Raw genomic sequence first — 23,289 nt, forward strand, 5'->3', positions numbered from 1 at the left:
ACTGTAGCGGAGTTTAGGCGAAGCCCTGCTGCTGTAGTGCATCAAGATCGTCACCACGCCATCGTGCTGACGGAACTCTTCCCCAACACTTTGCTGGATCGGAGTCTGGGGATCGTCATCGAGCTGAACGTGTGCTCGAACTCGGAGGTGCCGTAGTTTCGGTACTTGATCGGTTGGATCGTGAAGACGTACGACTACTTCCTCTACGTTGTGTCATCGCTTCCGCAGTCGGTCTGCGTGGGTACGTAGACAACACTCTTCCCTCTCGTTGCTATGCATCACATGATCTTGCGTGTGCGTAGGAAATTTTTTGAAATTACTACGAAACCCAACACCATGTCCCTCCTGCTACCCTTCCTCGTATATTCCAAATTAATGTGTACTTTTGAGATTCAGTCTATGTGGGATAGTGCAAGCGTATATATGTATCTGGTTGTGGGGATATAGTAGGCATAAAAATGTTACATGCATTTTCGTTTGCAATGACATAACCATAGATGCATGGACGCACCACGAGTGACGTGTATGCATGACATCAAGCTATCGGCCAACAAAAATGGTATCAAATATAATTGAAACCACAATTGTTCTTAAACAAATAATATCGAATGGAATACAAATGACATCGAGAAGGAGGGGAGGCCCGGAACAGATTGGAACTACTTGAATATGATTGAGGACAAGAAATAGACGCGTGCCTTGTGCCATTTTTCATCAACACTTTTTTTCGCCGGTCTCTTTTTTAACCTCTTTATATTTGGTGGGCTAAATTTGGGGGGTTTTAGTTTCGTTGTGTTGCAATAGGTGTTTTATGTTTGGGTTCCGATGCTTTTGGGATTACGTTGCAACCTTTGCGAGAATCTTGCAAACTCCCCCCTCATATATCCTCTCCCCTCCCCCGCTCCCAAAATTTTCCAATAACTCCGCAAAACAAAGGTATGGAAAAAGGGGAAATGTGAGCGAAATCGGGTGAGGGGAAGCAAAGCAAAACCAATGAATGATCGAAGCAGCAAACTCTGGAGTGCTCCCAACCCAATAGAGCCGACACGCCACCAAACGCCAAACCCATCACATATCAACGTCTCGGTGGTAATGGCATCTACTATTGCAGGAAGAAAAATGTCGGGGTTATCTCTTATGGTGTTTTGATATCACAAAATGTATGATTTTCTTGGTAATGGTGGTGCCTCACAGTGCAACAATGAAGCGGCGATAGCTCACCTTGCAAACCTCTTGGCAATGATGGTGTTCACGATGGCATCAAATTTGTTTTGGTTAGAGGTTCTCCCATTTTATAATCTGTGTACCTAAGATCTTCATTGTTGATAGTACAACAAGCAAGCAATGGTAGCTCACCTTGCAAACCTCTTGTCTTAAACCAAAGTGTGTCCAAACGTGTAATGATTTAAGGTTTTCACAATATTCGGCTCATGTGGCTTTTCGAATCTCTGAGTTAGTCCAGTTTAGACGGATTTTTGTTGTGCAATTTTCTTGGGTGAGTCGCAGTGGAACATCAGGATGCAAAAGGCAATTATAGAGATTAACAACCTTAACTATCTTCGTTTTGGCTTTCACTTTTATGGCGTATATCATGGTTTGTGTTCTTTTCGACTTATTCCACCTAGTCAACGTTGAAGTCGAATCATTTAGTAAAATAATATGAAACATTTTGCACTTGTGAATTAATAAAGGGAAAAGAGTAGAAAGTTGTTGAAAACAACTTCAACTATTTTTTTCTATTAAATGAACAAGGTAACACTACCAGAATTTACCCAATTGCCGACGGCCAAATCTATGCCGACGACCCCCGTCGGCATCGACAGATCTATCCCGACGGCACAGGCCAGGCCGTCGGCGTAGGAAAGCCGTCGGCATACATCCACCTATGCCGACGGGGGCCGTCGGCATAGAAGGGCCGTCGGCATCCCAATAAATATGCCTACGTCGGCCGTCGGCATAGAGGATGCCTTCGGCATATCTGTGGTCCCGACTGCCCGGGTGGCGACATCCTTTGACGGTGTGAAGCCTACACCGACGGGGCCTATCGGTGGCCGTCGGCATATCTGCCACGTCATCGATCCGCGTGATCTGCCACGTCAACGATCCGAAACGCTCACCAGTCCGTGGGGTGGCATATCTATGCCGACAACCTTGCCGTCGGCATAGGCTTGGCCCATGGGCGGTGCCACGTCATCGATCCGCGCCATACGCCACGTCATCGATCCATGGCTCTACCCTTCTGTGGCTGTAGCTATGCCGATGGCATAGCTGTAGGCATAGATTTCTAATATTTTTTTCATATTTTATTTGTTTTCTCTTTTTCCTTTTTATTTTTTCCCAAAATAATTAGATTAACTTAAATGTGCCTTATGTACAGAAAAACATATCTCGATTATATATATATATATATATATATATATCGATTGCCCCCTCTCGGGCGTCGCTTCCGTCGTGTTGCGGAGAGGGGAGACGGGACGGGGTACCTGGGGGGTAGCAATGCCGCCAGGTGTTGCGGTCGGCCCTCCTACGGTTGTGGAAGCGTGGTGGTAGGCGCAGGCACCCGGCACGCGGCTCCGGGGTGTGCCCCTCCCCTCACGGGCGTCGCTGCCGCCGTGTCCAGGAGGGGGGAAACGGCAACGTCGGGCCGACACGGAGGGAATCTTGGGGTGGGTTGGGTCGGGACTGTGTTGGGGATGTAGCTATGGGCTGGTCTATGACAACCAGGTGAAAAGGTCCACCGGTCAAACCCCGTGCGGTGAAAGTCAAAGGGCTAGACCCGGCGGTCGTCTGTGTCAGGGTTAGACGGGACGGTGTACCTGGGGGTTAGCAATGCCGTGAGGTGTCGCAGTGGGCCCTCCTACGGTTGTGGAAGTGTAGTGGCAGGCTCAGGCACCCGACACGCGGCTCCGGGGTGTGCCCCTCCCCTCACGGGCGTCGCTGGCGCCGTGTCCCGGAGGGGGGAAATGGCAACGTCGGGCCGACACGGAGGGAATCTTGGGGTGGGTTGGGCCGGGACTATGTTGGGGGTGTAGCTATGGGCTGGGCTATGACAAACAGGTGAAAAGGTCCACCGGTCAAACCTCGTGCGGTGAAAGTCAAAGGGCTAGACCCGGCGGTCGTCTGTGTCAGGGTTAGACGGGACGGTGTACCTGGGGGGTAGCAATGCCGCGAGGTGTCGCAGTGGGCCCTCCTATGGTTGTGGAAGCGTAGTGGCAGGCTTAGGCACCCGACACGCGACTCCTGGGTGTGCCCCCCTCACGGGCGACGCTGCCACCGTGTCACGGAGGGGGGAAACGGCCACGTCAGGCCGACACGGAGGGAATCTTGGGGTGGGTTGGGCCGGGACGGTGTTGGGGGTCTAGCAATGGGCTGGGCTATGACATCCAGGTGAAAAGGTCCACCGGTCAAATCCCGTCCGGCGAAAGTCAAAGGGCTAGACCCAGCGGTCGTTTGTGTCAGGGTTAGACGGGACGGGGTACCTGGGGGGTAGCAATGCCGCCAGGCGTTGCGGTGGGCCCTCCTACGGTTGTGGAAGCATGGTGGCAGGCGCAGACACCCGGCACACGGCTCCGGGGAGTGCCCCCCTCACGGTTGAGGTCCCAGTGCGACGCTCCGGTGCCATTGCTACCCCCAGGGCCCCCGTCCCGCCTAAACCTGTAGCGTTTGACCACGGGATCTAGCCCGTTGACTTTGCACGGACGGGCTTTGAGCAGTGGACCTCTCCACCCGGTTGTGTTAGGTCAGCCCATAGGAACACTTTGGAGCAACATCCGGGCCAGACCCACAGCAAGATCCCCTCCGTGTAGACCCGACGCGTCCGTTTCCCCCGTCCAGGTGCCGGCGGCGGCGCCGTCCGTGAGGGGGGGGCACACCCCGAAGACGTGTGCCGGGAGTTTGCACCCGCCACAACACTTCCAGACTTGTGAGAGGCCGCCTACGCAAGATTTGGCGCCATGCTAGCCCCCGGAGGCCGCTGGCCACAGTCGTAGACACGCGAAGAGCAATCCGCGTAGAGGGAAGTGTTCAGATACTTCTCCATCATGAAAAATTATGAAAAATTACCATCAGTCCTATAGCACATGTGCCCACGTCGTGTAAAAAACTCATGATTTTATCGCGCTCCAAGTATTTAAAAATATTCACGCCGCATCGTTACCGCAGAACGTCTACTACCGTGTCATCGCCATCAGTGAGGGGGGGGCACACCCCGGAGACGCGTGCCGCCTCTTCAAACATGCCACCACACCATCCCGCATGTATGATGTCCCGGTGCGATGCTCCGGTGGCATTGCTACCCCCTAGGGCCCCCGTCCCGCCTAACCCTATAGCGTTTGACCATGGGATCTAGCCCTTTGACTTTGCATGGACGGGCTTTGAGCAGTGGACCTCTCCACCCGGTTGTGTTAGGTCAGCCCATAGGAACACTTTGGAGCAACATCCGGGCCGGACCCACAGCAAGATCCCCTCCATGTAGATCCGACGCGTACGTTTCCCCCGTCCAGGTGCCGGCGGCGGCGCCATCCGTGAGGGGGGGCACACCCCGGAGATGTGTGCCGCCTCTTCGGACATGCCACCACACCACCCCGCATGTATGATGTCCCGGTGCGATGCTCCGGTGGCATTGCTACCCCCAGGGCCCCCGTCCCGCCTAACCCTATAGCGTTTGACCACGGGATCTAGCCCTTTGACTTTGCATGGACGGGCTTTGAGCAGTGGACCTCTCCACCCGGTTGTGTTAGGTCAGCCCATAGGAACACTTTGGAGCAACATCCGGGCCGGACCCACAGCAAGATCCCCTCCGTGTAGACCCGACGCGTCCGTTTCCCCCGTCCAGGTGCCGGCGGCGGCGCCGTCCGTGAGGGGGGGGCACACCCCAGAGACGCGTGCCGCCTCTTTGGACATGCCACCACACCACCCCGCATGTATGATGTCCCGGTGCGATGCTCCGGTGGCATTGCTACCCCCCAGGGCCCCCGTCCCGCCTAACCCTATAGCGTTTGACCACGGGATCTAGCCCATTGACTTTGCATGGACGGGCTTTGAGCAGTGGACCTCTCCACCCGGTTGTGTTAGGTCAGCCCATAGACGCGCGATGGTATTTTTTCATAATTTTTGGTGATGGAGAAGTATCCGAAAAACGCTACAGGGTTAGGCGGGACGGGGGCACTGGGGGTAGCAATGCCACCGGAGCGTCGCACCGGGCCCTCATACATGCGGGGTGGTGTGGTGGCATGTCCGAAGAGGCGGGACGCGTCTCCGGGGCGTGGCCCCCCCTCACGGATGGTGATGACACGGTAGTAGACGTTCTGCGGTAACGATGCGGCGTCAATATTACTAAATACTCGGAGTGCGATAAAATCATGAGTTTTTTGCACGATGCGGGCACATGTGCTATAGGAACGATGGTATTTTTTCATAATTTTTGGTGATGGAGAAGTATCCGAAAAATTCCCTCTACGCGGATTGCCCTTCGTGCGTCTACGGCTGTGGCCGGCGGCCTCCGGGGGCTAGCATGCCGCCAAATCTTGCGTAGGCGGCCTCTCACAAGTCTGGAAGTGTTGTGGCGGTTGCAAACGCCCGGCACGCGTGTCCGGGGTGTGCCCCCCCTCACGGACGGCGCCGCCGCCGGCACCTGGAGGGGGTAAACGGACGCGTGGGGTCTACACGGAGGGGATCTTGCTGTGGGTCTGGCCCGGATGTTGCTCCAAAGTGTTCCTATGGGCTGACCTAACACAACCGGGTGGGGAGGTCCACTGGTCAAAGCCCGTCCGTGCAAAGTCAAAGGGCTAGATCCCGTGGTCAAACGTTATAGGGTTAGGTGGGACAGGGGCACTGGGGGGTAGCAATGCCACCGGAGCGTCACACCGGGCCCTCATACATGCGGGGTGGTGTGGTGGCATGTCCGAAGAGGCGGGACGCGTCTCCGGGGCGTGCCCCCCCCTCACGGACGGCGATGACACGGTAGTAGACGGCTAACCCCGGAGACGCATGCCGCCTCTTCAGACATGCCATCACACCACCCCTCATGTATGAGGGCCCGGTGCGACGCTCTGGTGGCATTGCTACCCCCCACCAGGGCCCCCGTCCCTCCATGTAGACCTCACGGGCGTGGCTGCCGCCGTGTCCCGAAGGGGGGAAACAGCCACGTCGGACCGACACGGAGGGTATCTTTGGGTGGGTTGGGCCGGGATGGTGTTGGGGGTGCAGCTATGGGCTGGGCTATGAAAATCAGGTGAAAAGGTCCACCGGTCAGACCCAGTCCGGCAAAAGTCAAAGAAGCTAGATCCGGCGGTCGTCTATGTCAGGGTTAGACGGGACGGGGTACCGAAGGGGGTAGCAATGCCGCCAGGTGTTGCGGTGGGCCCTACTATGCTTGTGGAAGCATGGTGGCATGCTCAGGCACTTGACACGCGACTCCGGGGTGTGCCCCCCTCACGGGCGTCGCTGCCGCCATGTCTCGGAGGTAGGCCCTACTATTTTTTACATTGTGCTGAGAGTCACACATATGTCATAACAAAAAAAATCGCAAAGTATCTATGCCGACGGCTTACGTCGGCATAGCAGCGCGCACGGCCACGGATCGGTGACGTGGCAAAGGGCCAAGCCTATGCCGATGGCCAAGCTGTCGGCATAGATTGACCTTATCCACTGCGGTTCGCCCCCGACCACCCATTCCCCATCTCCCCCTTTTCCTCCCGACCCACACCCGCACCGCCGCCGGATCCTCGGCTCCGCCCGCCGCTGCCCTTCCTCTCCAGTCGCTGCTGCCGCCGTTCCCTCGCCCTGCTCCACCGCCGCCCCACACGCGCTCTGGGCCGCCGCCGCCCTTCCTTTGCCACTCGCCGCAGCCTCCCCACCCGTGTTCCCCCCCGCCCTTCCACTCGCTCCGGCCGGCGGCTAGGCTGCACCGGCCCTCCTCTACCGCTGCTCTGGCCGGCCTAGCACGAGCCCGAGCTCCCCTCCGCCTCCCCCTCCGTGCCTGCCCCCCCCCCCCTGAGCCTGCCCTCCCCCACGGTGAGCTCCCTCCCTCCCTCTTTGAAGCAATTTTTTAATTTAGTTAGATGATAGATGGATGGATGCATTATGTATGATGATATATGGTTATATGGATGAATGCATGCATTATGTATGATGATAGTTAGATGATAGATGATGTGATGATAGTTAGAAATGTGAGAAAAGCAAGAAATGCAAAAAAAATAGATGATAGAAGATGATAGATTATGATGTTAATGATGATAGATGATGATGTTGATGATAGATGATAATGCTTTTTTTATGCCTTGATAATTTTTAGATGATGACGATGACAGATTTCCATTTTTTGCGAAAGAGATGATAAATGATGATGATTGTTGGATCATGATAAATGATGATGATGATTATTTTTTTATGCTTCGATGATTGTTACATGATGATAGATGATGACGGCGATGTTCTTAAATTTTGTCACGGTGCAGGTTCTGTGGTGTTCCATCTTGGTGGAGTGATCGTCGTAGGAGCTGTTGGACCCCGATTGTCCCTCCACTATTCAACTACTTCCTCTACAGCCGAGGGTGAGCTACGAATAATGTCACTAGATTTCATTCTCAAGTCAAGTGGCGTAACCTAGGCGTCTCCCGTCCGAAAGGGCTGCATCGATAAATATGCATTCAATTGCATATTTATCACCGTAGCTCTTTCGGATTGTCCAGCGTTTTCCATGGATAGCCCGAGGATGTGCAGATTGGGTATGTTCTCCATGTTCTACCCCGTTCTGAGACAGGATTTCGGCAGCACCTCCCCATTGTTCTCCGGAGCACATTCTCTCGGCTATTTGCCGAGACGTGTATCTGGAGAACAGCGGGGAGGTGCTGCCGAAATTTTGTCTCGGAACGGGGTAGAATGGAGAACGTACTCAATCTACAGATCCTCGGGTGGGATTAGGACCCATCTTTACCTATTAGAGATGTAGGTGGATTAAACGCGGTAGAAACTGAAAATTTGATGTGGTTAATTTAAGTGAATCCTTAATTATGTTGTGTGGGTTGCAAAAAAGCAGAGGATGGCAGATAATCAGTGGATGTATAGTGGTTTTATCCGTCGGAATCGAGTAACATCAGAGTGGATCGCGAAAACCGATGTGTATTTGAAGGAGATATTCCGTCGTCCAATGAGAATTATCCCACCATGCCCCTGTGCGAGATGTGCCAGACGTCACCGTAGAAATCAGACGGACATGAGTGAGCACCTTCGCACGCACGGATATATGCCAAACTTTGACATGCCACCGATAAACATAGCCGAGCAGGACCGTGGTAGAGAGGAGGTGATGCGACAACGCATCGATGGATATGAGGACGACGGGGTCAGGGACATGCTAGATGATGTCATTGTTGCAGAAACGGCAAATGCGACACCTTCAGAGAATGAACCGGAGGAGCCTGAGGCAACCGCAAAGGCCTTCTTGGAGGTCTTGGCCTCGTCGAAGAATCCTCTTTATGCGGGTGCGAAAATATCTCAGCTGGATGCCATCTCGCAACTGATTGCAGTCAAGGCTGAGTACGGCTGTAGCCAGAAATGCTTCGAAGCATTCCTGGGAGTATGGGCTAACAGCCTCCCTGAGGGTCATGAACTGCCGAAAAGCATGTACGATACAAAGAAAATCATGAAGGCACTCTCTATGGATTATGAGAAAATAGATGTTTGCCCGAAGAATTGCCTTTTGTTTAGGCACGAGTATGCGGATGACAAGTACTGTAGGAAGTGCGGTTTGTCTCGGTACATTGAGGTGGTCGGTGAGGATGGTGAGAAAAAGCAGCTAACCATCCCCGTTAAGGTTCTTCGGTATCTTGATTTTATAAAAAGACTGCAGCGCCTTTTCATCACGAAGGAGTCTACCAAAATGATGAAGTGGCACAAGGAAGGTATAAGGTACAATCCAAAAAAAATCATACATCCATCGGGAGGGGAAGCATGGAAGTCATTCGATGAAGAATACCCCGAGGAAGCAGCCGAGGCTGGGAATGTCAGAATATCCATATCAGGTGATGGGTTGAATACATATGGTATGTCGTCCAATCCATACAGCTGCTGGCCTGTTTTTGTAATTCCGCTCAATCTTCCTCCGGTGCCCTAATGCAACGGAAGACCATGTTCTTGTCGCTCATCATTCCGGGGCCTGACTACCCGGGGAAGCAATTGGGTGTGTTTATGCAGCCGCTTGTGGATGCTTTGCACCATTCTTGGTACTTTCCGAGGTTGACATACGACCGGGATCTGCAGAGAAATTTCTTGATGAAAGTTTGGTTGCACTATTGCATGCATGACTTTCCCGGCTATGCTCTATTCTGCGGATGGTGTACAAGTGGTAAGATGCCATGCCCAGTGTGCATGCAGGCTCTGCGAATGATTTGGCTGAGTAAGGGTGGCAAGTATGTAGCCTTTGACCTGTATCGACAGTTCCTCCCTCCAGACCATCCAGACAGGGAAGACAAGAAGAACTTCACGAAAGGCCGGGTTGTTCATGAAGTAACCGAGATTCCAACATTTTCGGGGGCAGATGTTCTTGCTCAGCTAAAAGCTCTCAAGCCTAAAGTCAAAGGCAAAGCCAAAGCCAAAGCCATAGGCTTCGAGGGATATGGTGAGACGCACAACTGGACGCACATTACCCCCTTCTCTTAGCTTCCCTATTTCAAGGACCTCAAACTTCCTTACAATATTGATGTGATGCACACCGAAAAGAATGTGGCAGAGTCCCTTTTCCACACGATCCTCAACATTCCTGATAAGACGAAGGATAACGTAAAAGCTAGAGCCGATCAACAGAGAATTTGTGATAGACCACGCCTGAACATGAAGCCTCCCACAGGTGGTCGAAAAAACTGGTTCAAGCCAGATGCAGACTTTGTCCTTAAACCGCCAGAAAAAAAAGAAGTACTTATCTGGCTGAAACAAATTTTGAAGTTCACCGATGGTTATGCATCGAATATAAGTAAGGGAGTCAATCTTTCAACCGGCAAAGTGACCGGCCTGAAGAGTCATGACTACCATGTATGGATTGAGCGGATAATGCCGGTGATGGTTCGAGGCTATGTCCCCGAGCATGTCTGGCGAGTGCTTGCCGAGCTTAGCCATTTCTTCCGCACGCTCTGTGCTAAAGAAGTAAGTAAAGAGGTGATTGAAAAATTGCATAAGAAGGCACCGGAGTTGATAGTCAAGCTAGAGAAGATCTTTCCGCCAGGCTTCTTTACTCCGATGACACATCTCATTCTGCACCTCGTGAACGAGGTATTGTTGGGGGGCCCTGTGCAAAATCGCTGGCAGTACGGCCCTGAGAGGCAGAACAAGCATCTCCGACGGAAATGTGGAAACAAAGCTAAGATTGAAGCTTCCATAGCTGAGGCAGTTATCCTAGAGGAGGTGTCAGACCTCAGGACATCATACTATCCAGACCACGTTCCCCATCTGCATAACAAGGTGCCTCGATACAATATAGAAGAGCCCAAGTATCAACCCAGGATCGATCTATTCAACGCGCAAGGTGGGAGGGCTGGGGCCTCGAAATCTTATAACATGCCACGACAAGAGTGGGAGGACCTCATGTTCTATATCTTGCACAACATCAAGGAAGTTGAGGAAGTGTGGAATACCACTACACCATTCCTTTATGTCTTCCACATCATCATGTTTCATGTTCACTTAGTCCCGGTCTAACACCGCTTATCTTTTTTTAGTGATTTCGTTCAAGAGGAATGGACGGGAGTGAATCCTCCTACTGAGGCGGAGGCACTTACTCTTCTCCGTCATGGAAACCCTGGACGTAAAAATTTTGTTGCTTGGTTCATGGAGAAAGTAATTTTCCACACTCCCCTATTAAATACCTACTTCAACATTTATTAGTTAACCGAACTAATGCACGCAACAATTTCCATTATACTTGTAGGGAAAAGATCCGAACATATCTATGGATGATGAATTGAGATGGGTTTCCATGGGTTTTGACCCTGCCGTCATGACATGTAAAAAGTATGATGTGAATGGGTATCGCTTCCATACAGAGGAGCACCAAAACAGCCGCCCCGATCCCAAAACTATAAATACTGGAGTGTACACCCCCGGTCAAAATTCAGTAGACTACTACGGAAGGGTACAAAATATATACGAGGTTAAATTCCGCCAGGGGCGTGAGACCCTAAGTCTGCCTGTGTTCAAATGTTGATGGTTCGATCCGCGGGAGGGGGTAAAACATACGCCTTCCATTGGTTTGGTCGAAGTTAAACCATCAACCGTCTATGCCGGAGCCGATCTCTTCATTGCGGCTACCCAAGCTACACAAGTATATTATCTGCCTTACCCATGCCAGAAAGTGTATCTAAAGGGTTGGGAAGTTGTGTTCAAGGTGTCGCCACATGGTAAGCTACCAGACCCGAATGAAGACGATTACTACAACATTAACCCCATGACATACGAGGGAGTGTTCTATCAAGAGCAACCTGATGATGATGATGATGATGTGGTTAGAAACAATGACGCTAGACCATTGGGTGATGATGATGTGGACCCAAACGTCGATGATGCACGGAATGATGGTGAGATCATTGTCAATGAAAATGACATACTTATGCTAGAAAAGTTAAACGAAGACGCTGACGACGAGGAAGAGCCTCCACCTCCGTCGGACAACGAAGATGATATGATTGATAGTGATGATGAGACGGACCGAGAAAGAGGTTACAACAGTGATGATTCATATGGGTTCTAGCAGATGTACGTTTCAAGTATTTTTTTCTATAGTTTAGGAATATGCCTTTTTATGCATTTTTATTAATGTGTTTATTATCATGCCTTTTCCTTCATTTCATTAATTTACTAATTGCATTTTCTCTTTTCAATGCAGGTTCGTGGAACATGGGCAAGGGGAAGGCCGACGGCGTGGGTTTCCTATGCAAGGTCGTCGGCCTGCCTAGTCGGAGTGGTCGAGCACGTAATCCTCCCCCTCGGCTACTTGACGATGACTCCTCACAGGGAGGTCGAGGAAGAGGTGCCCCTAGAGGAGGAGGGGGCGGGGGGAGAGCCTCTAGAGGACGAGGTGCTGGGGGGAGAGCCACTACAGGGGGTCGCGGCCAGAAAGAGCGCACCCTCACCGACTTAGGGGTGTTGTCTTCGACGCCCTCCTCTAGTGAGGTACCCTCTAGGGAGGAGGAGGAGGAGGAGGTGGTGGTGGAGGAGGAGGAGGAGGAGGAGGAGGAGGTGGAGGAGGAGGCAGGCGAGGAGGAGGAGGAGGTTGGGGAGGAGGTTGGGGAGGGGGAGGCAGGCGAGGAGGAGGGTGGTGGCGGGGATGATGGTGGTGACGGGAAGGGGGTTGACAAGAAGGGGTGGCTGCGTGGCAACGCAAAGCTACCAAAGCAGGTTCCTGCTACTGAGGAGCAGAAGTGGCTCATTGAGCCCACGGGAAAAGAGTAAGTGGTTCATTATTTTGCTTGTCACATGCTTATTCCGGTTGTTATTTATTTTGCTTGTCACATGCTAATAGTTCATTCTTTTGCAGCAACTGGATATATTCTAAAGGGGTCCGTATTCCCAACGGCCTCATCACCGTCTTGCTGAAGTTATATTGGCCGGGGTTGTACTGTCCTGATCCAGTCAGGCAGCCGGACCGTCGGGTTTTGGCCACGAGCTGGGACCACTGGGAAGCGGCCCGCCACGCGGACCATGAGACCCATGCCAAGGCCGTGATCACTACTTTCTGGGTGAGTTCTCTTCAGAAGCACAAGTCCATTCTAGTTTCATGAATGATTTAACTCATGGCTTCTTCCATTCTTGTTTCATGCATGATTGTAGACATTCTATCGAGTTCTTTCGGAGCACAGGGCTAGAGCGGACCAGATCGTGCTGCGCCAATGCAAGAAGAAGGCCCGCCAGATGCAGTACGAGGTGCGCTATGTGGCCATCTCCACATACTACCATGACTATCTTGGTGTGAAGATGACCAAGGAAGAAGCGCGGAGGATGGCCATTACCTTGGAGAGGCCCGAGTTCTTGGCGGTAAGTATAAAAGATTTTTCATTATGCTTTCATTACCTTGTGGTACATTATGCTTTATGCTTTATGCTTCCATAACACCAATTTGGACACACCTACATGCCATTATGCTTTTATTATGTAGGTGTGTCCAAATTGGTGTTATGGAAAAGACGAGTCCTGGGCGGCATTGGTGGATCTTTGGTGTGATGAGGCTGGAGTCTGGGCGGCTATGAGAACCAAAAATAAGGCTAACCGAGGGACGGAGGGAGTACATGCTCAGGGAAACCGAAACCACTATCTCCACAAGGCAGTTAATGTATGACTAACCCCATTAAACATTCTTCTTCTTCTATTTACCATCACTTTCTTATGTATGACTAATCTCTGTTTGATGGTGCAGGAGGAGAAACTGAAGCGGCCGCTCTCAGACATGCAGGCGTGGGAGATCGCCCATACGCGGAAGGACTCCAAGCCTGGCGAGCCCCAGTACTACGGCAAGAAGACCGCGGGGAGGAAGCAGGCCTACTCCGAAGCGTATCTGAAGTTGCATCCTGACACACCTGACCCCATTGCGGCGCCTCTGGACGACAGGGCGGTGGTGAGCATGGGGCCCAAGGAGCACGGTCGGGAGGCGGTTCTCGATGCTGTGATCACTCCTAGTATCTCCTACACACAGCTTCGTCGGATCGACCCGAGCCTGAGCCAGCGCACGAGCCAGCCAGTGGCCAATACACAGTCCCTCTTTCAGGAGCAACAATCTGTAAGTATTTTCCCTCTTATCTTCATTGCTCACTTCATTTTCCGCATTTAGTAGTTTTATGAGTTCCATCATGTCATACTGTAGGCCTACATGGAGTACACACGCCAGGAGACCATGGCGTGGCATCAGAGGCTTTATGAACACCAAGTGCAGAGGGATAGCCAGATGCAGCAGGCTTTTCAGGATATGGCGGCCGGCAGGTGTCCTCAGTTCCCTCCAGCACAATGCCCTCCAGCACAACCAGTGCTGATGAGCTTTGAGGAGTTTGTGGCACAGAACGCTGGCCCCTCGCCAGTTAGTTCATCCCCAATCTATTCACCCAAAGCATGCCATGCCTTTCAACACAGTCATATATCCCGTGCATATGTCTTTTCAGCATCCAGGGAACATGTGGATCTACCGTTGGCGGTGGTCTTCGCAGCACTCCGGAGACACGGAGCCCGACCACTCCGATCCACGGAGGCGGAGGCGGAGGCGGTCTTGGCGGTAGCGCTGCCGCTAGCAGTGACGACCTGGGCTTTGGCCGTCTTGGCGGTGACGACCTCCGCGGTGCTCGATGATCCTTGTGTGGTGATGATGCTTGAGATGACTTGTGTGTGGTGATGATCATTTAGATGACTTGTGTGCTTCTCTATATGCTTATGTTGGTTGTGATGATGTTCATTTAGAGACTTGTGTGTGATGATGCTTATGCATATATTGTTGTGATGGTGCCGGATGATATCCCGTTGTGTTTTATATGTTTATCTCATCATATATATCTGCTGATATGTGCTGCTATTTGAATTGAATTGATCTGAAAACAAACAGAAAAAAGAAAAAAAAAAGCAAAAGCAAACTATGCCGACGGCTAGGCCGTCGGCATAGGGCTAGCGTGAGCTCCCAGTAGCTGACACGTGGGCGCCTATGCCGACGGCATAGCCGTCGGCTTAGTTTAAAAACTATGCCGACGGCTAGGCCGTCGGCATAGGCGCCCACGTGTCAGCTACTGGGAGCTCTGTATGAAGGACTATGCCGACGGCCTGGCCGTCGGCTTAGTTTCAAATTATGCCGACGGCCAGGCCGTCGGCATAGCCCTGGTCCTAGAGCAGCGGCTGGTCGCCACGTGGCACACCTATGCCGACGGTCGAGCCGTCGGCATAGTTTTTGACTAAGCCGACGACTAGGCCGTCGGCATAGTGGTGCCACGTGGCGACCGTTCGTTGGGCAGACTTGACGGCGGCCGCCGTTAGGCGTGATAGTTGCCGACGGCTAGGGCCGTCGGCATAGATGTACGGCCCCCGTCGGCGTATCATATATGCCGACGGCTTTTCTATGCCGACGACCTCCCTGGCTGTGCCGACGCATATGTTGCCGACGGCCCTATGCCGACGGGGGCCGTCAGCATAGGCCTATCCCGACGGGGCGATTCTGGTAGTGTAACAAAAAAAACAGGTTTATAAGCATACTATGTATAGGTTTTTTCACCAATATTAGGCGACGCCAGCATAAAGTACTATACGCGGAAGTTCCCCATTGCAAAACTTTTTGAGCAGCCGAACACCGAAAAGGTAGGCCGCAAGTAGGCACGAGGTGTTTCCAGCCGAGGTGGCCAAGGCACCGGAGAGCTCTGTGTAGTGTAGTGTGTACCAGGTGCCAACCGAGATAGGAATAAGATCCTAGCTAGCCTCCTGACCTTTCATGGCTTTAGATGAACATGTTAATTATCTTTGCTAGTTAGGTCTATAGTCACGACCCACAACCAGCCAGTCGACTCCACGGTGATGGTCGGATGAACTATATATTGGCCCTGCTTGATGACGATTCATAAACAGCATACAGATTGCTGGTTGCTGCATGGGTCCATGGACTTCCTTGTGCAGTCTCTCTTTCTAGGCCGACCATTGGCCGGCATGCACATACATGGATACCAAATTCATCCATCCATCCTACATCACTTCCATTCGATGTACTGTAGCACGAGCACACCATATCGCACTGGCTACGCTACTCTGGTCGATCGATCTTCTATGTATGTATGTGTAGTACTAGGAATTTTGGTAATCCCAACATCAATCTTCATCCTATGTATGGTATGTATGCGTCGGTCTGTGCCCTCTACGGACTATCATCTTGATCTGCAGGGGAGGAGGTCATTCTGGTGGTAAGGGAGGGCCTCATCTTGACGATCTGCTCGTCGTCGGCGAGGCCCATCCTCTTGGCAGACATGCCAGCCTCGAAGAAGCGCCGCACGGCGCTCCTCATGTAGGAGGTGCCTTCCCTCACGTTCATCCTCTCCCTGATCCTCTCCTGCAGGCTGCTTAGCTGGTGGTCGCCGTTCAGCACCGCCGCCAGCTGCACGATCTCCTGCTGGAACGAGCTCAGCTTCGCCTCCTCGTTCGCCTCCGTCTGCCGGATCCTCGTCGGCGTCGGGAGTTGCTCTGCACATTTCATAACTTCCATGGATAAGCAAGCAACTCATCGCAAGAATACAAAGCAAGCCAGGTGGTGACACCAAGTCGTATGATGAACTTGACAAATTACCTGGACAATCTGTCCTCGGTTCAGTTCTGGTTTGCACGACGCCTTCGAAGGTCCCAGCCCATGCGTCCCTTTTGGTCAGGAAATCCTGTGGCAGATTGAACAGTTTCTTCACGGTTGCGGGGATCGAAGAATGCTCGAATTGTGACGTCGGGGTTGGACTTCCATTCGGCCCATGCATAACTGAAACCGAAACAAAAATTGTCAGAAAGACAGTATATATATAGCTGGCGAATTATGCACTAGCTAGCATTTAGTTTGCACATAATAACAAAGAACGCGCTGACTGACCTGTTCCCTTGTCAATCCATGGAGAGATCAAGATGGCCGGGACACGCACTCCCAACCTGTTGAACGTGAAGTTGTATGGGGGCGGGCCGACGATGTCGTCGGGGCTCGGCACACCATCGACAGGGGTGGGCACATGGTCAAAGAACCCGCCATGCTCGTCGTAGGTGAGGACCATGAGCGTCTCGTTCCACTGGGGGCTGGCGCGGAGCGTCTCGTAGATCTCCTTGACGAACATCTGGCCCTGGTAGACGTCGTGCGAAGGGTGATCGTCGTTGGCAGGGTGGTCCTTGGAGTCCATGTAGTGCTGCTCGATGACGGCGTAGTTGGGCAGGGAGCCGCGGCTAGCGTGGTCACGGAACGCGTTGTGGAAGGGGTGGAAGTTGAGGATGTACTTGAGCTTGCGGAGGTTGCGGTAGAAGAGCACCGCCGGCACGTCCTGGAAGTAGATGCCGAAGGAGAGGCCCGCGTCGTGCACGTTGTCGAAGATGGTCCTCTGCGGGTACCCCTTGGCCAGCAACCTGCATAGGTGCAACAGTATTGTCAGAAAAACGCTCAGGGTAGCTCATGCTGTGGTTTTTTTTTTTTTTTTTTTGCTCTGTTCAGTTCAAGTGAGGATAGCAATGTTGTTCCTGCTCCCCGAAACTGCTTCCTTCGTGTAAAGGAAAACATTTTTGTAGCAGACAAGAGAACATTTTATTGAGTGAGATGTAAAAGAAAGCATTTTTTAGACAGGTAAAAGAAAGGATATGCTCTGGATCCCTTCTGAGATTTAGGGAATAGAGGCGCTAAACTTTGTTTAGTTTTCTTTTAGTGGAGACTTTGTTTTGCTCATTTCTGTACTATAAAAAATGAGACACGCCCTCTGCTACTCTGTATACGAACGTCGGTGGTTCATTTCTTTTTTGTACTTTCTCCGTTTCGAATTACTTTTCACAGGTATGGATAATACTAATTCTAAATACATTCATTTTTACGATGAGTAATTTAAAAGTACCCTGGAAAGGCGTTGAGGGTACAGTAGAGGAGTCTTGCCGCATCTCACTTGGCTTCATCCCATGCGCATGTACCACTCCTACTACCGACAAAGGTCATGGGAGGTCGCATGGCCGAATAAATGTCAGCCAGCCAGCCAGCCAGCTCTCTTGTGTCACGGACAGAGCCGGGCATGCACGGATTTCCACTCTCGTCACTGGCCCTGGCTGGACAACCGAAACTTTGAAAGAGACGTGTCGAGACAGACTCACTGACGGTGAGCCCAGTCAACCTTCTGGTCCCACGGTTCAGCGAGGCGGGCCACCGCGTAGATGTCGCGAGGGTATTGCCAGGTCGCGTCAGTTTCACATGGATGCATGATTGATCGTGCGCACCGTCCTCTGCCGATTTAGTTATTTGATTGACGAGCCGATCGTACCAATCTATTCTAATCCTGTTTGATTAGCCGCATCCAGCACCAGCGTGACAAAAAGCAGAGGCGCGAGAAAGCAACGCGTGGCCCATATAAAGATTTGGCAGCCGGGATTTGGGTTCCTCGTGTCGGGCCGGCCTCTCCAATCAAATCGCACTTTCTTGGATTATTATTATTTGTGCGAGGGATGTCCTCTCACATTAGACACTGTAATGTCAGGCTAAAGCTCTTTTCCCAACGAGTGCTTGGCTTTGCTGCCCAACCAAGGAAGAGGAAAAGCACTCGGATAAGAGCTGCCCTTGCCCTACACACAAGATGAAAGTGGTACCACTACCACACTGAATGATCTGTCCCAGCCAGACATAAATCGCCCACTCTGCTTCACCCTAATGTCAGCGCAAGCTATAGACTAGTAGTACTACTAGCTCCTTCCGGCAACAGAGTACGTCTGGTTGCACATGCTGCCACGGAGCTACTGTACTGTACTAGTTTTGACCAAAACAAGACCACTGATTTGACGACCTAACCAGTGTAATCCAAAAAAGAATTCTTACTAGTATTGTACTATTAGGATGTGATTATGACCATTCAAGCAGATTATATTATTAATAGATGGCGAGACTAGTCTAAATGAAAACCACAGACATGGAAACCATTAAATCACAAAGGTGCCTATATATTCATACATATACGTGTGTGTACACAAAAGTAATTCCGAAGGAAGGGAGTACATACAAACTACTTAAAATAAACGTCTCCATCCATCGTGTTCGTGCTGCTAATACGCAACTCCCTCCCTCGTATAGCTAGCACTTTTCTACAATTAGCACGATCACGACATTCTTGTTCCTATAACCCTAAAAAAAGTGACATTCATTCTTGTTCCTATCTAAGCGCGCATCATCCCCAACAACCTACCATCCATAAATTTATTTTTTTTCTTGTTGGCGACCAACCCACCCCTCTCCGTCCGCAATGCAGGTTGGAATCGGATCCGCCACGCGCGCCCACGGACACGCAAAGAATCAAGACGCATTCGCCGGATGGATAGGTAGAGAGATTGTAGAACAGAATTAAGGCCTGAAGAAGGAGGGCGTACGTACTCTGGGTTGTTGCTGGTGGCGCCGCCGGAGGTGCCGGAGTGGACGAAGAGGCGGTTGGGCTGGGTGGACGACGGCACGGACGCGAACCACCGGTCGCACACCGCGAACTGCGCCACCAGCTCCCGGTACACGGCCACGCTGTCGGGCGCGAACCCGTTCATCACGGCGTCCGTCATGTTCCCCCCGCCGATGGACCGCGCCTGCTGCACGAACCCGTTCATCCGCGGCGGTCCCGTGGCGTCGTCGGAGCCGAAGATCTGCTGCCGGATCTCCTGGTACGAGTGCCCCGGGTCCGGGTCCACGAACTGCGCGCCGTCGCCGAAGTAGACCCGCGGCCCCGCCGACGGGTCCGACGCGTTGGCCGGGTTCCACTCGGCGCCCGTCACGCCGTCGATCGCCGGGTTCAGCCGCTTCATCCACCCCAGCATGTGGTCGAACGACCGGTTCTCCATCACCACCACCACCACCGTCTTGATCGGCCCGCTCATCCCCGCGCGCGCCACCGCGCCGGACGAGGCGAGCACGAGGAGCAGGGCCATGGCGGCCGCCAGGAGACGGCGCTGCGGCGTGGGAACCGCCATTGTCGGTCGACTGATTGATCTCTGTGCGCAGCGCAGTAGCGGAGAGCGGAGGATTTTGGGGGAGCTCGTGAGGGAGATGGACCCCGCCCGGCTTGTGGGGTGGTGGTGGAGGATGTTGTCCTTTTATCGTGGACGGCGGTGGGCGGGGTCTACTTACATCTTCTGGACGGGCCAAATTAGCTACGGCCATGCAGGGCTGCCGTGATGTATTTCCTAGCTAACACAATTAATCTTCGTTAATAAAATTCCTGCAAATCAAGCAATGGGGTCAACGAAATTCCTTTTGGCATGTCTTGGATATTTTCTTGGAATAAAATCGTATTTAATCTAGGCAATAATAGAAAAATGTAAAGGTTATACTACTTACCAAGTATATGTATATAATCTTATCCAGGTAAGTGAAGGGAAATTATTTTGTCAGAAATAACCATTTTGTAGCCATGACGATGTACTCGTAGCTAACACAATTAATCTTTACTGTTAATTCCTCCAAATCTAGCAACGGGTCAACGAAATTCCTTTTGGCATATCTCAACCACGCTAATGGATATATATCCTACAATAAAAAGACATTTAATCTAGGAAATGATAGAAATTTTTTAAGATTATACCATCCATGAATTTAATCTTATCCAGTTAAGTGAGGGGATTTTTTGTTCGAAACAGAAGTTAAGTGAGGGGGAATTACTTTGTCAGAATTAGCTATTTCGTAGCCAAATCTTCGTTATTAATTCCTTGGAATCTAGCAATGGGTCAACGAAATTTCTTTTGGCATATCTTTACCACGTCAATGGATATATATATATATTTTTTGCCATAAGATAATATTTAATCTTGGCAATAGTAAAAAGATGTAAAATTATACCAAGTATGTGTATTTAATCTTATCTAGTTAAGGCTGCCCGCAATGGTATCATAGTTACTATCTTAGATTGTTGAACAACATTCAATCTGATACAATATCATGATATGGAACCAAATTCTCTCTTTCTTCATTTAATTGTGTGCCATCTCATAAAAATATCTAGTTGGCAAGCATGATACCGTTTTTGATACTCTCATTGCAGGCAGACTAAGTGAGGGGAAATTATTTTGTCAGAGTTAACCACTTTGCGAAGAGATTCACATGCAGGCTGTTCGCAGAACTATTGATAGTGCCATTATGTTTTTGGCACAGTCGATTTCAGATGGAAAGAAAGTAGCAGCCATCGGCTCGTCGGGGAAGTATCAGCCTCTGGGTGTATATCTTACAGGTGCGGGGGTGCAGACTCGTCGAGTGTCTATCTTAGTAGTGCGAGGCTGCAGGTTCTTCGGAAAAATCTGTAGGTTCACCGGGGTTAGAGGGATATGGCCAGGGTGGCGCCAACACGACGGTGGGGAAGTTTGAGGGGAGGGCGGGGCTTCGGAGGCAGACGATTCGGTATGTGTTGGATACGACAGTGGACATAGGAAGAAGAGAAACAGTGCTAGCGGCTAGAGTTGGAACTACAAATCCCGCAAAAAAAAAGAGTTGGCACTACGATCTGTTGGATCTTGATCCAAGGGTTTAGAAAGAAACGACTTGGGATCGAATGTTTATGAATCGATTTACGCCTAGTTGGTCCCTGTTCATACCTGACTTATATTGTTCTATCAAAAATATAGCACATACCGTGTTTTTCAGTGTGGCTATTATGAGGCGGTCTCCTATGATATCCCCTAAGACAGACACTATCTATCCGTGGACCACGTTCGAACACTTCCGCAGACATGATACATGAGCCGGTCATCGAACCCTATACCTCGAATGTGCGCCTCAATTAACTCAAAGAAATATTGTTCACCTCTATTTATTGAAATGGCTTACCCCAAGATATACAACTTGTTAAGTTGCTTTCCGCCAAAACACACAATAACAACTTGTGATTGAGAGTTGTTCCCTATGATTGTGAGATTTGTTCTTGGTGCTTGAGGGAGTTGTTTCATGTGATTGAGGGAGTTGTTTCATGCGATTGAGAGAGGAGTTGCTCCTCACTCTGAATCCCTCCTTTCTATGTATTTGTTCTGTGTGATTCTAACAGTTGTTCCCTGTGATTGTGAGACTTGTTCCAAGTGAATGAGAGAGTTGTTTCTCACTCTTTAGAACCTTTTTATGTGATTGTTCCTTGTGATTCTAATGGTTGTTCCCTGTGATTGAGAGGTTCATTCCTAGTGACTATGAGAGTTGTTCACTGTGATCTGTACCCATCCTCACGGATCAACTATTAGAATAGGAGTGGCCTTGCGGGTACGGACAATGTAGTGGCTTATGGCCGTCATATGGATGTACGGACACCTCAAAGCTCCAGTAGGTTTGTCTCCAGTTTGTGAAAAAACAGACGAACGCGCTGGTCCACAACAAATGCAGGTCTGCATTGGATGTGTGTTGCACAATTTGGTTTGGATGAATGCGGGCTATTTAAGGGCCCACATTGAAGATGCCCAGGACTTCTCATATAAATTGAGCATTCGACCAAATCAACATGGATCATCAAACAAAAAAATCCAAGGGCTTACAAGACTTGTCCCACATTCAACTGCCTTCTTCCTACGGCCCTAAAGAAGACGACACCGGCCGTGCTCCAGCAACACCTCGCCGCACATATATAATTTTGAGATTTTTGTCAGAATTTTGCTTGAGAATATTTCTTTATGTAGTATTTATGCATGACAGAAATGACATCTCAAGTTTGTTGCAAAAAAGTTTTGAGACGTTTTGACGTATTTTGAATTTAAAATAAAATCAATTATCAGGTGTAATTACCACCATGTTCCAAAGGGTATTTTCCGTGTATATGTAGCTAGTTTGCACAAGAATATCAATTACTACCTTCGTCTCAAAATTTATTTATTTTAGGCTAGTACATACAATGACTTGTTTTATACACTCAGTAAAAGAATAGATCAATGTGATGAAAACACAAAAATCACTCGAGCATTAAGCACCTACATCATCCGCCGCTTTCAAATTCTGTTGACGCGTCTCTGTTGTAGATAGATAGATAGAGATGGATCAAATCGTCATGTCTGGCAGAAAGGTGTCGGGGGGCGGTGTGAACGATCCTAGGAAGAGCGGTCGCCGGCCTGCCAGCGGCCGGTTGGTACGGTGCAATGCAATGGGCGACGCTTGACGATGGACGCCCGTGACTAGCTAGGTGGTCTGCTCCCTGGGGCATGTGGGAACATGTGCGCGCCGCTTTCGTCTCACTCCTCACTGTGGCTGTCGTCCCGGTCCTCACAGGCCACAGCCCACAGTGACGAATCTGCGCCCATACAGCAGTGCAGGGCATATCCGAAACTCGGCGCCGTGAGGCCATGCATGCATATCACTGTTCGTTTTACGTATCCCGATGGGTTGACCGAGTTCGACCGTAAGCTAGATCAGTCAGTGGCTCATGACCATATTGCAAAAGGAGTAAAACTGTAAGACTGTAGGCATAGTACCGGTAAACAGAGATCAGATCGTCCGGGCAAATTATCTGCACGCATGATGCATATGCATTCCGCGGTGGGAGCCATGCAGGCACTGGCGGAGCTTAAGCAAGGCCGAATGGGCCATGGCCCGCCCAGCTCTGAACCTCCACCTCACATTTATAGCCAAACTAT

The 23,289-nt window shown here is 50.8% G+C and overlaps 2 protein-coding genes across 2 annotated transcripts in view; one reads left to right on the forward strand and one right to left on the reverse strand.

Moving 5' to 3' along the window:
* Window positions 1-14,600, forward strand: part of LOC147981932 (uncharacterized) — a 51,316-nt gene extending 36,716 nt beyond the window's left edge. The window contains exons 4-9 of the mRNA XM_087516146.1: window positions 12,427-12,731; window positions 12,823-13,026; window positions 13,148-13,321; window positions 13,406-13,765; window positions 13,850-14,059; window positions 14,149-14,600. Of these exons, the coding sequence (XP_087372272.1) occupies window positions 12,427-12,731; window positions 12,823-13,026; window positions 13,148-13,321; window positions 13,406-13,765; window positions 13,850-14,059; window positions 14,149-14,325 (1,430 nt within the window). The 3' untranslated portion in view covers window positions 14,326-14,600. The remainder of the gene's footprint in view (window positions 1-12,426; window positions 12,732-12,822; window positions 13,027-13,147; window positions 13,322-13,405; window positions 13,766-13,849; window positions 14,060-14,148) is intronic.
* Window positions 14,601-15,529: 929 nt separating this feature from the next.
* LOC147981933 (non-specific phospholipase C2-like) lies at window positions 15,530-19,779 on the reverse strand. The gene is made up of 4 exons (XM_087514170.1): window positions 19,085-19,779; window positions 16,577-17,094; window positions 16,289-16,468; window positions 15,530-16,185 (listed from the first exon to the last, which is right to left on the reverse strand). The coding sequence occupies exons 1-4, from the start codon at window positions 19,663-19,665 to the stop codon at window positions 15,863-15,865; spliced, it is 1,602 nt and encodes a 533-aa protein (XP_087370296.1). The 5' UTR covers window positions 19,666-19,779; the 3' UTR covers window positions 15,530-15,862.
* Between the last annotated feature and the right edge of the window lie 3,510 nt (window positions 19,780-23,289).

Source organism: Triticum urartu, chromosome 3A (genome assembly GCF_056163025.1).
Source record: "Triticum urartu cultivar PI428250 chromosome 3A, HENAU_Tu73, whole genome shotgun sequence".
Classification (NCBI taxonomy): domain Eukaryota; kingdom Viridiplantae; phylum Streptophyta; class Magnoliopsida; order Poales; family Poaceae; genus Triticum; species Triticum urartu.

What these genes read in the sequence shown, in the direction of transcription:
- LOC147981933 (XM_087514170.1), bottom strand. Translation starts at nt 19,665, where the DNA reads ATGGCGGTTCCCACGCCGCAGCGCCGTCTCCTGGCGGCCGCCATGGCC. An exon ending in GCCACCAGCAACAACCCAGA is followed by an intron (nt 17,095 to 19,084) that starts GTACGTACGCCC and finishes GCACCTATGCAG; the next exon opens with GTTGCTGGCCAAGGGGTACC. An exon ending in ACCGAGGACAGATTGTCCAG is followed by an intron (nt 16,186 to 16,288) that starts GTAATTTGTCAA and finishes TGAAATGTGCAG; the next exon opens with AGCAACTCCCGACGCCGACG.